We start from the raw sequence: 15,292 nt of genomic DNA on the forward strand, positions 1-15,292 counted from the left end.
AAGATGTGCTGCAAAATGCACAGGAATTACAATTAAATAAAATTTTTATATATTTATTTATGAACTTAACACAGGGCTCTTTTTTCGAAATTCTTATTTATTCGAAAGTTATTTAAAGTTTAGGCGGGGGGGGGGTTCATTTATTTATTTTTTTTTCTTTACGTTACATTTGTCTTTTTGTTGGAAAAGTCTATAAGACTTAGCAATTTGAAACAACAAAAATGTGTTGCAAAATGCATAGGAAGTACGATGGAATAAAAAAATTTAAAATTCGACAATTATTAGCTTTATAAAAAAAGACCATACGAGCCGTTCAACAAGCTACAGAAATGAAACTTCGCTGTTGAAATTCGGTATGCTGAAAAGGAATATTTGAATATTTATAAACTTAACACAGATCCTATTTTTTCGAAATTCTTATTTATTTTAAAGTTACTTCAATTTCAGGTAGGGTTTTCATTTACGTTATATTGTCTTTGCTAAGCAAAATCTATAAAACTTAGAAATTTGAAACTACAAAGGCGTGTCTCAAAATGCATAGGAAGTACAATGAAATAAAAAAAATTGACATTCTACAATTATTAACTGTTAGAAAAAACACTAAACGAACCGCTCAACAGGCTACAGGACTGTAACTTAGAAGCTTAAACTTGGTATGCTGAAAGGGCCATGTTTATTTATAATTTAACAGTCTTTTTTTTCGAAATTTTTATTTATTCGAAAATTATTGCAGTTTTAGGTGTTTATTTTTTATTTATTTATTTATTAAATTATTTATCATTTTTACTTTATCTTACTTACGTTACAGGCTACAGGAATGCAGCTTCGAAGTTGAAATTTGGTTTGCTGAAAGGGCCATATTTATTTAGACCATATTTACTTAATACAGAGGGCCATATTTACTTAACACAGAGTTTTTTTTTTAATTCCAATTTATTAGGAAGAGTTATTGCAATTTTAGGCGTTTATTTTTTTACTTATCTATGTAAATTTGCTGAACAAAATCTATAATATTTAGAAAATTAAATTATTAATTATGTATGTAGAAAAAAGTGCAGGGAGTATGACGGAATAAAAATTTAAGATTCGACAACTAGTTCGAAAACTATTAGCTGTTAAACTTATAGGGGGAAAATACCATGCTCAGTTAATCTGTAGTTGGCTGAAATGTAACTACAAAATTAAAATTTGACGTGCTGAAAGTACCATTGATATTTGAGAAATTAATGCAAATTTTGCTTCCAAATTTTCAATTTGTTCTAAAATTTTTACAAGTTTATGTTTTTTTTCGTGACTTTTTTCTGCTATTTTGCTTGAAATATTACCTAGTTACCTATTGTGCTTGAGTAGATATCAATCAAAAGTAGTAAAAAGAGAGAGAGAGAGTAAGATGAAGATCATGTGTTGCCAGATCTTAAAATTTATGACGAAATTTTTAAAAATAAAGACAAATATAATAAAGTGAGATTCGAAACGTTCCCTATTTAAAATGTTAAAGGTTTCTTCAACGAATAAAATTCTCATTTATTTCTCCTTACTGAGTCATACATTCTGCGATCTTCAGATTAAACTTTTTCTCCAGTTCTTATTATTATTTTTCAAATCCAGGTAATCATCCATATCGTTAAGATTAACATGTAACATAAAACTACATAATTATATATTTTAAAAGTAAAATATTCTGTGTTTAGAAAAATTTGACGTTCAAAAGGAAAAAAACAATGATGAATAAGAAACAATAACGGGTGTTGGCGAGTGAAGCGAGTAGAGAGCTGTGGAAATTGGCATTACATATTTCCAACCTTACAAAATATCTATAATAACTTAAACTTATTTTTCTAATCATATTAATCGAATTATATTTAAATTAAATCAATAAGTTAACCTTTATAAAAGCGAGACATGAAATATTTTATTTTTTTCTTGTCGATCAGTGTAACGGCTAACTTTTTATTTCAATATTAATGTAGACTCATTAATTCATTGTCACACCTAATCGAAAACAAAAATCTATTTATAACTCTTTATTATTAATTTCTTACTGCAAATTCACCGAAGAGCCATTACATTACGACCACTCTGCTAATAACATGTAGGACCACCTTTAGCCCTCGAAACTGCTAGCACCCGCCGTGGCATTGATTCCACAAAGTGCTGATAGGTAGTCTGAGATATCTGGTACCAAGCGCTCACCAACTGGTCCTGCAATTCCCTCACATTGCGAGGGGGTAGCATGGCAGCACGAATTTGGTTTTCCAAGTAGGACCACAAATGCTCTATTGGATTAAGGTCAGGTGAATTTGGGGGCCAAGACATGATTTGAAAGTCACTGGAATGTTCCTCGACTATTCGACCCTTATGACATGGTGCATTATCCTGTTGGTAAACTCCTTCCCCCGCAGGAAAAACTGTTGCCATGAATGGGTGAACCTGATCTGCAATTATGTTCAAGTAGCTTACAGACGTCAGGGATTGTTCCATGAGGATTATGGAACCTAATGTGCCCCATGAAAACATTGTTCCTGGGCGAGAAACCATGAAAACCTGGGCGAGACCATTGTTATAGATGGAGGGTGGTCATAATCTAATGGCTCTTCGGTGTATGTTTCAGTTATATGATTATAATAATTCTCACAGTCTTGTTGACGATTCGCGATCGCCAAGGTATTTTCAAACCTAATATTGATTATGCGGGGTTGACTTTATTTTGGCTATGTTATATTTCGCCAATTTGGGATCTCCTCTCAATGTTTCTAATGTCCGTTAGGAATGAATTCATTCACTTTCAATTTCAAATTTGTCCCAACTGTTATATATATTCATGTTAACAAAAACTCTCGATGTAGGAGAGTGTTTTGTCTTGATCCCTTTAAGGGAATTTGTCTTTATGATTTGTATATTTTGGATATGGCCATTTTCTTAAATATACTAACTCTTACTTTAATAAATCAAATTTTTGCTTAAACGATTTTATTAATTTCTCTGGAGATAAATATTTCAGCCACAACTATATGGCGATCACCAAAATAAGAGATCTGCCAGTCCTCCGGTTTTATAAATTATTATTAGAAATATCATAAGAAAAAATTTTTAATAATACTGAGATTCATTATTAATTTTTTGTAGTTTTGTCAGCGTAACCAATTGAAGAATTCAGTCTTATTTGATTTTAATTTTTTTTAAATTCTAAATTAGTAAGTTTAGAGCTGTGATTTTTTTTATAATTTTTTTAATATTTATAATTTACACTCTATTAACTTTATCCTAACCTTTATTGTATTTATTGAGTTTTATTAAAATTGTGAAGAGTTATTTTTTAATGATACCAACATTATTCACGATACAATGCTCCATAAAATCTTTAACTATGCATAATAGCTGTTATTACATTTCATTGAACAATTTTTTCTATGTTGCTCGGTTAATTAAGTTTTCTACCACTTTCACTGAAAAAAAACAGCTAAATTAACTATAAGTTTTAAAATTAAAAAACAAATTATCAAATATTATTAATCAAATATTATTTAAAATACGAAGAGTATTTTATTGAGAACTTCAGTAAACCGTTGTAAAGGATGTAAAATCCAAATTAAATTGAAAAATAGAGTAGGAAATGACTAATGTACAAAGTTTTATCTAAGTCTCATAAAACTTGATCTAATGCATATGTTTTTAATCTCAATGTTTTCTTTCACAATATATATTTAACTTCGAACTTCTTCTAATGAAATTTTAGTTAAATTAATTATTTATTTAATTTTTTTTTATTTTAAAATCAGCTGCGCTTATTTAAAATATCACACAATTACAAATATGACTATCAATCATTTTTTTTATAAAACATTCAAACTAAATGATACTATATTCATATGGCATCTATTATGGTGCATTCAAACTTTTATTTAGTTTCTTGATTGAGACTTTTCTGCAATTTAAAAAGTATAATTTATCACGGAAAATTATCAAGAAATATATAATTGGAAGTGATTATATTTCGAAATATTTAATTACAATCTATTCTTCTGAAAAACATATAAAATATTTCTAAAAAATTTAAATGGAATTAAAATACCATGTGTAAAAATATGCAAGAATAATTATCGATTAATTTTTAATCTTTATACTCAAAAGAAAATCGATATGAATATTTTATATTTCCTTAAACCTAAATTAATTAGGTTTTCGTTTACGTCTAGTAGATACGGGTGTACTCGGTTACTACTTAGATGTTTTGGTTACTAAACACCACTATATCATTAATTTCACCTCGTAATTCAAAACCAATAAAAAGAGTCAACTCCGTTCAATAATTATTATTAAAATATTCCCTGACTCCTTTGTATGGGAAACTGAACACCATTTTAATTATTTTTAATTAAAATGCAAACTCGCTTCTCCTTCTAATATAACTTACATAGCGGTAATAATTAAGCTATAATTCAATATATTTGCTTTTTACTGCTAATAAAACTAATTCTATTAATAAGTTTTAAATTTTGCTTTAAACATATTCTAGATCGATAATTATCGACTCAGAGGAATTATAAAACTCTAATTTTTAGAAATAAATGTTGACAAAATACTTATTTTTCTAACTTTTAAGTTTTAGGAAATGTTAAATGTATACTTATGGTCGTAAACTTATGGGATATAGACGTAAAGTATACAATTGATACTAAATCTGGATGAAATCTATAATCATGCTTATATTAATAATTATATTAATTAAAAATAATTAGAGGCATATAATTACTAAATTGCATAAATTACAGAAGAGAAATTAAATTATATTTTATTAAGACATTTATAAAAGTGTTTTTTTTTTTAATTTGTTATTTTTAAAATATTCTAAAATAGCCAGAATTGAAATAACACGTTGTAAATAAGACGAATAATTTAATTTTTCTTAATCTCTTGTATTTATATAATAGGTATACAAAAATAAAACTAATAAGGGTGGTCTATATCTGACCTTTGTGGATTATGAGTGCTAAAACTAAGTGTTTTTAAATTATTTCAATTGGTGGTGGACCCTTAGGATGCTATAGGAAATTAATTATAAATAATTGATTAAAAAATTGGTTTAATGAGCATTATAGTGAAGCTTCTGATTAAAATTTTAAAAAATTTTCCTTTTAAGATGCTTACTTTTAAGAGAAAACTTAAAATTTGCAGTTGCTATGTTTTGCTAATTCTTATGAATGTTTGATATAAATTATACACTCTTAGCAATTTTGAAACGATTAATTTAATTGGAAATTAACCGTCGACGGGGCAGCAAGCAAATTTTCCTGTCATTTGCATCCTGTCATTTTTTTATCCTGTCATTTGCATAAGATCCACCACCTACAAAGTTACTTTAAACTTTTCTATTCAAATTTTAACGCAACGTGCTCAGACCATTAGACGTATGCATTTCTTTTGTTTTAGTTCACAGATTATATTAACAAATATAACGAATAAAATTATTAAAATGACTGAATGTGCTCCTATATCTCTTGAACTATGTCGTTCGTAATGGTGTAAATTATCGCATGCATGATAAATAATTTCAATTTGTCATTAGGTAGTTAGGAGTTATTATTTTAAAAACTATCTTCTACCCTTTTTTAAAGAAATTCTAAATCTGTATTAATAGCTTTTTAAAAAATGATTTTAAATCGTAAGAAAAGAAGGTAATTTAAGATCATAATCCTCATCGATTCTATAGAAAAAGCTTATCTAATTTAGAAAAGGAAATAATCTAATACATTGATTATACACAGGAGAAAAAAATTCTGGTGAAATTATGGTACTGTATGGTGAACCTTAAGTAAGGTGTTTTTATAAACAATAATGAAGTGTTTTTAAGGAAAATAAGGTGTAAAAATTAATAAGATGTTTTTGAGGTTGATGTGAAGTGGACAGATGGGAGAAATTGCACCTGAAGTAAAAAATGAGGTTATGTTTTGGACCAAAAATAACCTCAATAAGTATTAATTTCAACCTCATTTGCATTTTTCAAAATCTACCTCATATATAACTCAGAAGTAATTTTAGTTTGAAATCGGTGGAAATTATTCACACCTCAAATGTACGCATTTGCTTGAATTGTAGAAAAAGTAATCAATTCACCTCAAAAATAACCTACCTAAACTGGTTGTTCCAAAGTAGATTTCCATCAACCACAAAACAACCTCAAGTGTGGATAAATTTTGGGTAATAAAACCAAAATATACGGTATTTAAATTATCCATTTGATAATTTTCCGTTTATATGATAATGGTTTATAGAAAATTCTGGTTCTCAAAATCATAGTTCTTATTATTACACATTTAGTAAGTATACAAACCTGAAAAGTAGATTTAACCGATTGGATGGTTTTTCTGCCATGTTCTAAGATATCATAATAAAATTACAAAATTTTATAATTTATTATGAAACCATACTTCATTGTTAATTTTACCAAATCATTACCAAAGCGCTTCAGTTAAAATTACCAAGCTTTTTTGGTGTTCCCTTAGAGCCCGAATCACGGTATATTTTACCATATTCTGGTAATTTTGACCATGCTTTTTTTCTCATTGTTACTTTTTCATCTTTTAACATTAAAAAAAATCAGTTTCGAATTTGTATTTAATAAATCTATCTATTGTCAGGTATGTCGCCATTATGCATCCTATCAAAGCTCACATCGTATGCTGCAGGACAAGAATACTTCATGTCATTTCCATCATATGGCCAGCAGCCATGATATGTGCGTCTCCTAACCTTGTGTTCCATGTTATAATGACAGCAGATGAAGAATTTACTCCATGTGTAATGCAATTCCCAGATTTGATAGATTTTGTTATCTTCAAATATTGTGAATTCTTTCTGTTTTATCTCATCCCTCTAGTGCTTCAGGTAAATATAATCAATATTTATAAACATAATGTTTCTGAATACAAAAGCTTTATTTAAACCATAATAAAAGTTATATTCAAAATTAACACTATATTTAATTGGTTTAGTACTATAATTTATTATTATGCCGTTTAATTGTTATACCAACCATTGTGTTTTACCCAATTTCACAAGAACTTCTAAATGGGATAAATTACATCGAAAAAAATTATTTTTCCAAAAATAAAAGCTTAAATTTGAACAACTTAAGCAGTTATGAAATACAAAAATAAAGTTTTCAAAACTACATTGTTAAGGGATCATAATGATCCGATTATTAAAATATTTCTGCTTTTTTTTTCCTAATCTAAAACAAAAGGCAATCATCGTCAAAAAAAATTTCAGTGAAAGTAATAAGCTAAATGTGTTTCGTTTTAATTGGGTGTCAAAGAGAATTAAAAATTTATCATATTGCATAATTTTCTTCACTTAACTCCAAGAAATTTCACCGCTAGATTACGGTTAGGGTCCGGCAAAAATTGCTTCAGCCATTGACCGTAAAAATAACATCCAACTAAATCTATCATGACCGTAAATATACAGGTCTACTTGTAAGTTTTTTCTTTGAAAAAGCATGACTACTGACGTTAAATTAATTTTATTATCATAAAAGTTATATTCAATTCGGACCTGAACATTCTTTGAGACTCGGCCAATTTGTTTGTCGAATTAAAGCGAACCGTGGCACGAAGCGCAATATTGTAGTGCTGCCATCTGCAGAAGAGTGTAAGAGTTGCGTAACCGTTGTCAACGATCAATTCATTATCGAAGATAGAATGCAGGAGAGAGATGTTCTTTGGCACTGATTGAGTTTGAACCCGAACCTTTGAGTCCGCATCATGATGCTGAAACCACCATGGAAAAGTGTGCACACTCCCTAATTGAGTTAGAAACTTTACATAATAACCGTATACTTTAACAGTCAATTATAATAATTTTAGTGAAGTTTGTCACAATTTAGAACTCTTAGGGAAATAAATAATAATTTTTCTGTCAAATAGCTTACTGTATAAATTAACGGTCAATTATATTGTTCATCACGATTGCGGTCACTGGACTTTTTTTCTCAAAAATTAGAGCTACCCGTATAAATTAACAGTCAATAGTTCGAATTTTACATGAATCTTTTAGAGTATTAACCTACTGATTTATGTAGGAAACATTTCGATTGCAGATAAATTCTACTTGTAGTAATCAGAAAACTTAGCTTTTAATTTCCTCCTACAAGCTAAAATTAGAACTTTCTAGATTAACAGCACTCCAACTAGCCCTCATAAGCAATCAAGTGAAACGGTTAATATATAATACGTTATGTTTTAACTCATCCCATTAATATTTTTTTCGCTAATAAATTAAACTGAATCCACTAAGCTAAACTAAATCTCTATGAATAATTATCTTAAATACAGAAGCTTAAATTTAAGTATAATAAATGTAAGTTTTTATATACTTGTTTTGAAACTAGAAGCCTTATTTATAATGCGAAAAAGATTCCTTACTATGCGCTTTTCTGTTGGATTATTTTTACTTTCCTTTCAAGCATGAAATTTTACACATTTTACATAATATTTGTTTCGTTTAAAATACAAAAATGTACTTCAATATATTTGCATTTATCTTATACATCTGTGCTACTAGTCTCATTTCTCACAGATTTAATATTAGCTACAGAAAACAAGATGTTTAATATTCATTATTTTTAATAAGCATTTTTTAATACAAAAATCTGTTTAGCATTCAAATTTTGATAAGAAATATTTGATAAATTTATACGGATTTAAATATTATAATCTAAAATCTTGAAAAATCTAGATAGATTAATAAGCTTTATTTTATAATTATATTATTATAATTTTTACGCATTGTGCCGTGACACAAATAATTATTTTAAGAAGTAAATCAGCATTAAAATAGTTTAACAATTTCATTATTTTATTGGGTTTAATTTTTTTTTATCAAGTATTACCGACGTTAGTGCTCAATTTATGAAACTTGCAATAAAATCAAAATATTTTTGCTAGCAAAATGATTTGTTTTACATAACAATTTCCGCGAAATTCCCACAATGCACCATAATGACTGATCATAAGTACTGTAAAAAATTTTCTCCCCTTTTTAACTAAACTGAAATTATTTTCTCGTGACAATTATTTTTAAGTAAGAATATTGTCTTTAAGTCTCTCAAATTAGACCAGTTGCAGTAAAATGTTTTCTATAAACATTTGACCTTTCATACTATTATTTTACTGAAATAAAAATTAAATAAATTCGCAGTTGACCAGTTAGCCATATTTCAAAATTAGCAAACCTTTCAGATGAAACTGCAATAATATATCATGTTTAAATTCAGTGAAATCTATGGAAATTATTTTGCTTACTGTTACGTGGAAGAGTTAAAATTTTCTAAGTAATTGCACTTTATTTTTGTGTGAATTGGAAACTGTTTTAAAATGTCTTTTTAATATTTGTCCCTGTTTCTCTAAATAAGTTATACTTGATTTCAGTGTTGTTTAAGATAAATTGCTTTAACATAAATATTATTTTATTAATACATAAAACAATTGGTTCTATAAAATAGTGGTATTATTTAAACTATCATGATATTTTGATTTAAAATAATGATATTTTTTGAACTCACATAATATTTTTCCATGAAATAGTGGTCAATATTTTCAGGAAAAACTGCTAACTAGTTTAAAAATCATTAAATAGTTGTCCTTTTTTCTTTTAATAAATTAAATTTGACTTCATGTCCATTAAGATAAAATAGTTTTAACATATCTAAACAGCTGATTCGATAAAATAAACCTGAATTTTGAACTAACGCCATATTTCCTTTTTTATAAAATGGTGGACAATGTATTTTGGAAAATTGTTAAATCTTTTACAAATATTAAATGATTGTCCTTGTTATTTTTTAAAATAAATTTGACTTGCCTTCTGTGTTGCTGAAGACAAAATCGTTTTTATTTTAATTTTACTTTATTGATACCCAAAATGACATTTCTAAGAAATCATTCAATTAAAGAATTCCCAAATTTGAACTAATTTCAGTTAACTTTAATGGAAATGAATTTTTCAATGAAGTAATTCATTGTGATATAGATCTAGTACTGCTTTTTAATATCCCGTTTTATTAAAAATATAAATAAACTGGTGTAAGTAATGATCTAAAAACTAGAAATAATAGAATAAATTTATTCTCTTCCCAAATCATTTGTTAACGTTATTCTCTGCTATAAATTTTATTTTATCTAAACTATCGCTTCCATGCTTTCATTAACACAGACATGTAACTTTTAAATCTTTTAATTAAAGGTCGAGAGAGGACTGAACATTTAATTTATGCGTTTCTTATTTATTTCCATTTATTTACATTTATATTAGAGTAAGAATATATGAAGTGAAACACTGCTTTACCATTATTTACCATCGCAAAGTATTATTAATACTAACATCTGATAAAATAATTACTGTTATTTAAGAGTTTTACTTTTTAAAAAGTATATTGCTTAAACAGTTGAAAGATTTGAGGTCTTATAGTGATAAGTCACGCTTTTTGACATTTTTTTAACCAAATTGTTTACAGATAAGTTTTTAAAATTGCAACTGGATAACAGTACAATATACATTGACATCTTATTATCATGGAAGTTGTGACGTTTTTCACCAAAATATCCTTTCCTCAATAATTTAAAAATGTGCTTTATATTACCCAAAACCTTTTAATTCAAATGAGAAACTAGTTTAGTTTTATCATTGGATATTTGCGGTAAAATGCATAAACGATCAATTAAAAAATAAAATATGAAAGATTATTTTTTAAATGCAAAATACTCATTTGTTTCACAAAGAGTGTTTTTAGAGTATTTCAGAGTATATCTTGCACAAAGAGAGATTGCTTTATGTAAAAGAAGATGAGAATGTATTTTTATAATAATTACGAAACATGATAATCTAGATCGTTATATGTTAAGTTTACACAAAAATCAAACGAAAATCAGATTTTGGTTTTAATTTCGCTTAATATTTAGAAACATTAGAAGAAAAAAAATTTTACAAATACAAGATCTACCTTGTTTTATTTCTTTATCTCAAAAAAAGGAACAAAAACACAGTTTAAATTTCCACATTTCTTTATTTACGGAAGAGTAGGAAATACCGGGTAGTATAAGTAGTGGGATGAAACCGGGTTGCTCGATTCTGACGAAATTAATTCTGCTTTCTAGCAGACAGACTTGAATGAGACAGATTTTACTACACTGTAAAAAATTCCGGATTTAATTCCGGAAAAGAAAACCGGCACTCTGGGTGCATCATCCGTAATATCTTTTTTTTTTCGTAACATTTTATACCGTACATTTTACAGTAATAACTCAGTGATTCATTTAACAGTGATTTTACAATAAATATTACTGGTAAAAATTACGATATAAAAATTTTTTGTTTCGTAAAACTTTACGGTAATAATGGATTTTGCGATAAAAAGTACTGACCCTGGGTTCCGGTACATTCACCGAAATTTGATTGATTTTTTTTTTACAGTGTGTAGGGGTAAGATCTGGTGATTTGACTTTTTCTGGGGAAAAAATCATTTATAAAATAAAGTAATGACTCTATAACTTTTCAGGAATGATACATTAAACATTTAGTTGTGTTTAGTATTCAGTAGCAATCTGCATACATACGCAATAGTATTTTGTACAGTAAGATAGATACATCACAAGAGTATAAAAAATCGGGCTAAATATTGGTTAAAGAAATAAAAAAAATTATTTTAAATTGTAATATAATAAGTAACATTAGAAATTAATAATTAATTTTTTCGCTAGTTAGAAATCAATTTTAAAAAAAAAGCAAATCGAGCATACGTATTCTATCACAATAATCCCAGTCATTTCGTACTTTGTTGTGACGTACTGACGGATTCAGTGATAAAAAGAATTTAGTTTCCAGTTCACAATCGGATTAATAAACAAGAGACATCACCTCGTTCAATAATAAACTATCTATATAATTCCATCACTGCAAGCATGAAATAGTTTTTAGTTATTTATTTTCATATTAAAGTTTAATTGGATAACGAAAAGAACTGCCTTTTAGCAGCTAGTTCAACGATTTTACTTCAACTGACAAAAATTTTCAAAAACTGAAATTATTCAACTGATCATAATATTGTTGTGACTTTTAAAATCAATAATAATATTAATAATATTAAACTCACTTCTGTAATGTTCAATTATCATTTCTGATTCGGAAGTTGAAAACTCTTCTTTCTCTAAGTATTCTAATAACAAACACAAGACAACTATGGAAGTAAACAAGCATTCGACTGCCAGACGCTAAAAGTATGATGGCAAATAAAGAAAATCACCGATACCTTGCCAGATATTTTAAACTTGCTGAATATCCAAATCCATCACCGATCCGTCCACTTCGATGACGAGCTTGTCATCGGTGGTCATTCCCGGACGTCAACGAGCCAGTCACAGTGACCCGAATCACCTCAATTGCAGTCCCCTTAAGATAAATATGGAGACCCAACATCCGGATGCGATTAACTAATCTTAGTATTGAATAATGAGTCATAACAATCAAATTACTATCATTGACTTAAATTTACTTTTATTTCAGGTTGTATTGTACATCCGCATGGGACTTCGGTTATTCAGTTCGGAAACTTTAAGAGCTATGGAACCAAATGTTGGAAAAGACAAATTTGCCGGAGCCATGAAAGCAAGAAAAGGTGTCATAAAAATGCTGGTGGCTGGTGTCACCGTCTATTTCTTAAGCTTTTCTCCTCATCAAGTCCTCCTCTTATACAACACATTCTCATCAACACTATTCAAGGAAACCTGGTCTTTTCTCATATTTGTAAACATTATGGCTTATGCATCATCTGCTTGCAATCCTCTTCTTTACAGCATATTTTGCCAGAAGTTCAGGCAAAAGTTTCAAACACTTCTTTCATGCTGCAAAAAGAAACGTGGCACACCTTTACCTTCGGCTATATATCTTGGTTGCAGAAGCAAGAATTTTCCAAGCAAAAGTGTAAAAACGACTGTTACGGAAATTTGATATTTAAGAAAAGTCTAATGTAATTTATTGTTATATTTTTTGAAATTATCATCTGGTATTAATTTATTTTTCATTGGACTATTTTTTATTTACCTTTTAATCTCATGAAGTCATTCTCCTTTACAACACATTCTTTGCAACACTAACTTTATCTTTCCTCACACACTGTTAGAAATATCTAGTTCAAATAACAATTTATTTAAGCGTTATTTTACCATATTCAGCATATACAGTCAAATAACCATAATAAAAATGGTTATCAATGTGTTAACTGTGAGAAAAATTGCTCATTGATTTTTTTCACCAAATATGGTGAAACAACTAGAGATTCATCCATGCCACTAGGCCCATCTTATGATGTCAGTTACTTTATGAAGTCACTATAGCCGAAAAGCCACTCTGTTAATCTCATGACTGGATGAACGAGGGCTTGAATCATAATGTTGACACCACAATGCCACATGTTACGGATCATTTGACAAAATACAACTCAACCATAACCTATATCTGATATCCGTTCCTTAACATTAACTAACTCCAAAGTTCAATTCAGTTTAAACTTTACGGTTTTGAAACAATGCTAGTTGTAAATGATTACAAAATTATATAGTTTAGTATTCGTGTTTTTTTAACATACCAGTTGTAAACCGTAAAGGTAGAGAAATGTTCCGACTCGTTAATTTTACGGTTTATCTGATGGACAAACTGTTGCCAGTAATTTCACCGTAATTTTATAATGGAAATTCTAACAGTGTATTCGCAAACATTATAACTTATGCATCACCTGCTTGCAATCCGTCTCAAACACTTCTGTAGTAATGTATGAAGAAATGTGTCACACCTTCACCTTCGGCTGTATATTTAGATTGTCGAGATAAAAACTTTCCGAGCCAAAGTGTGAAAATGGCAGATACTAAAAATTTGATATTTGAGAAAAATCTAATGTAATTTTCAATCAAATTTAGACCATATTTTTTGTAATAATCAAAGTGATCAATGATTAATTCCTGGTATTCATTAACTTTGGATATATTTGCATCTGAAACTTTTTATCAATCAGCTATATAAAGTTTTCGAATAGATTACTTAATGGTTGAATTGCTTGTTTGAAGACAATGACACTAAACTGAAACAAGGATGGTAAAATTTCTCTGTTTCAATCGTTTTATGAGGAAATTACAGCAGGTAAAATATTCATATTTACCTGAAATATTTTATTATGATATAGAAACTCTCTTGACATGAGTTTTTAAAGTTGAAATGGTAGTTAAAAGAGGAAATAATCCACTAATAGTTCTCATATTCACAAACTACTTACTAGCTCATTTCTTTTTCTATCGGTCGTCATTGTTTTACATTTAAGGAGTTATTTTTTAAACTTGTTTCTAAAAATAAATATTTTAGATTTTAGAAACTTTTCTGAGCTCCTATTTCTTGGCATATACAACCCTCAGAATTTGGTTTTCTTTTTTATAGTTCAGTAATACCCAGAAACGTTACAAAATATGCAAAGGGTTGCTTTCAAATTCAATTTTACTATTAATTTCACTTTCAAATTCAAATAATTTCACTGAAATGCTACAAAAAAAGAGGAAAGTGCTTGTTGCAAAATCACTGACAAACCTAACTCTTTACAAAAAAATTATATTAAAAAAATTAATTTAAAGAAATTGAAAAAAAAATTTTAAAAAAAGCATTTCATTTCGCTAAAACACATAAAAGCAACAAAATTTATATTAGGTGTTATTGCACGCACAATATTATTAATCAATTTAACAGAACATAAATTATTTCGAATCCTTATTGTATGAAAATTAAACACTGAACCTTATTTTTTTTTCTAAATCAAAATTCTAATAATTATTTTGATAATTCTATTATTGGAATAACTTCAGCTTTCCAATTGCTTAATTTACCAAATTTAATCAACCATGTTTATTTTTATTTAATTAAAATCATTACCAAACCACTTCGGTTAACAGAAACACGGTAAATTATTCCATATTCTGGTAGTTTAAACTCTATTTTTTACTCAGTGCACTTTCAAGCATTTCTTGTTAGCATTTTTCAAAATATTTTAATGAAATAGTTTAAATGATTATAACAAAAACTTAAAATGTAGTTATTTTTTAAACTATTTAATGCATTAACATGTAAAGAATTTATCTACATGATAAGGAAAATATTAGTACTATTCCACGTTTAGAATTGTTTGAAATATTTCTCTGTTATTGGTTATAATCCTTTCGAATCGAGGAGGAAAGAGAAACATTTAAATCTTCGATTAAAT

At 27.9% G+C, this 15,292-nt stretch overlaps 1 protein-coding gene across 1 annotated transcript in view; it reads left to right on the forward strand.

The window, feature by feature from the left end:
* The window catches only part of LOC107449350 (neuropeptide receptor 15-like), an 82,324-nt gene extending 68,240 nt beyond the window's left edge, over window positions 1-14,084 (forward strand). The window contains exons 2-3 of the mRNA XM_021147456.4: window positions 6,639-6,885; window positions 12,559-14,084. Coding sequence (XP_021003115.3) covers window positions 6,639-6,885; window positions 12,559-13,002 — 691 coding nt within the window. The 3' untranslated portion in view covers window positions 13,003-14,084. The remainder of the gene's footprint in view (window positions 1-6,638; window positions 6,886-12,558) is intronic.
* The last annotated feature ends 1,208 nt before the right edge of the window (window positions 14,085-15,292 follow it).

This window comes from Parasteatoda tepidariorum, chromosome 6 (assembly GCF_982258835.1).
Source record: "Parasteatoda tepidariorum strain Cologne lab strain chromosome 6, Ptep-v5.0, whole genome shotgun sequence".
In the NCBI taxonomy this organism is placed as follows: domain Eukaryota; kingdom Metazoa; phylum Arthropoda; class Arachnida; order Araneae; family Theridiidae; genus Parasteatoda; species Parasteatoda tepidariorum.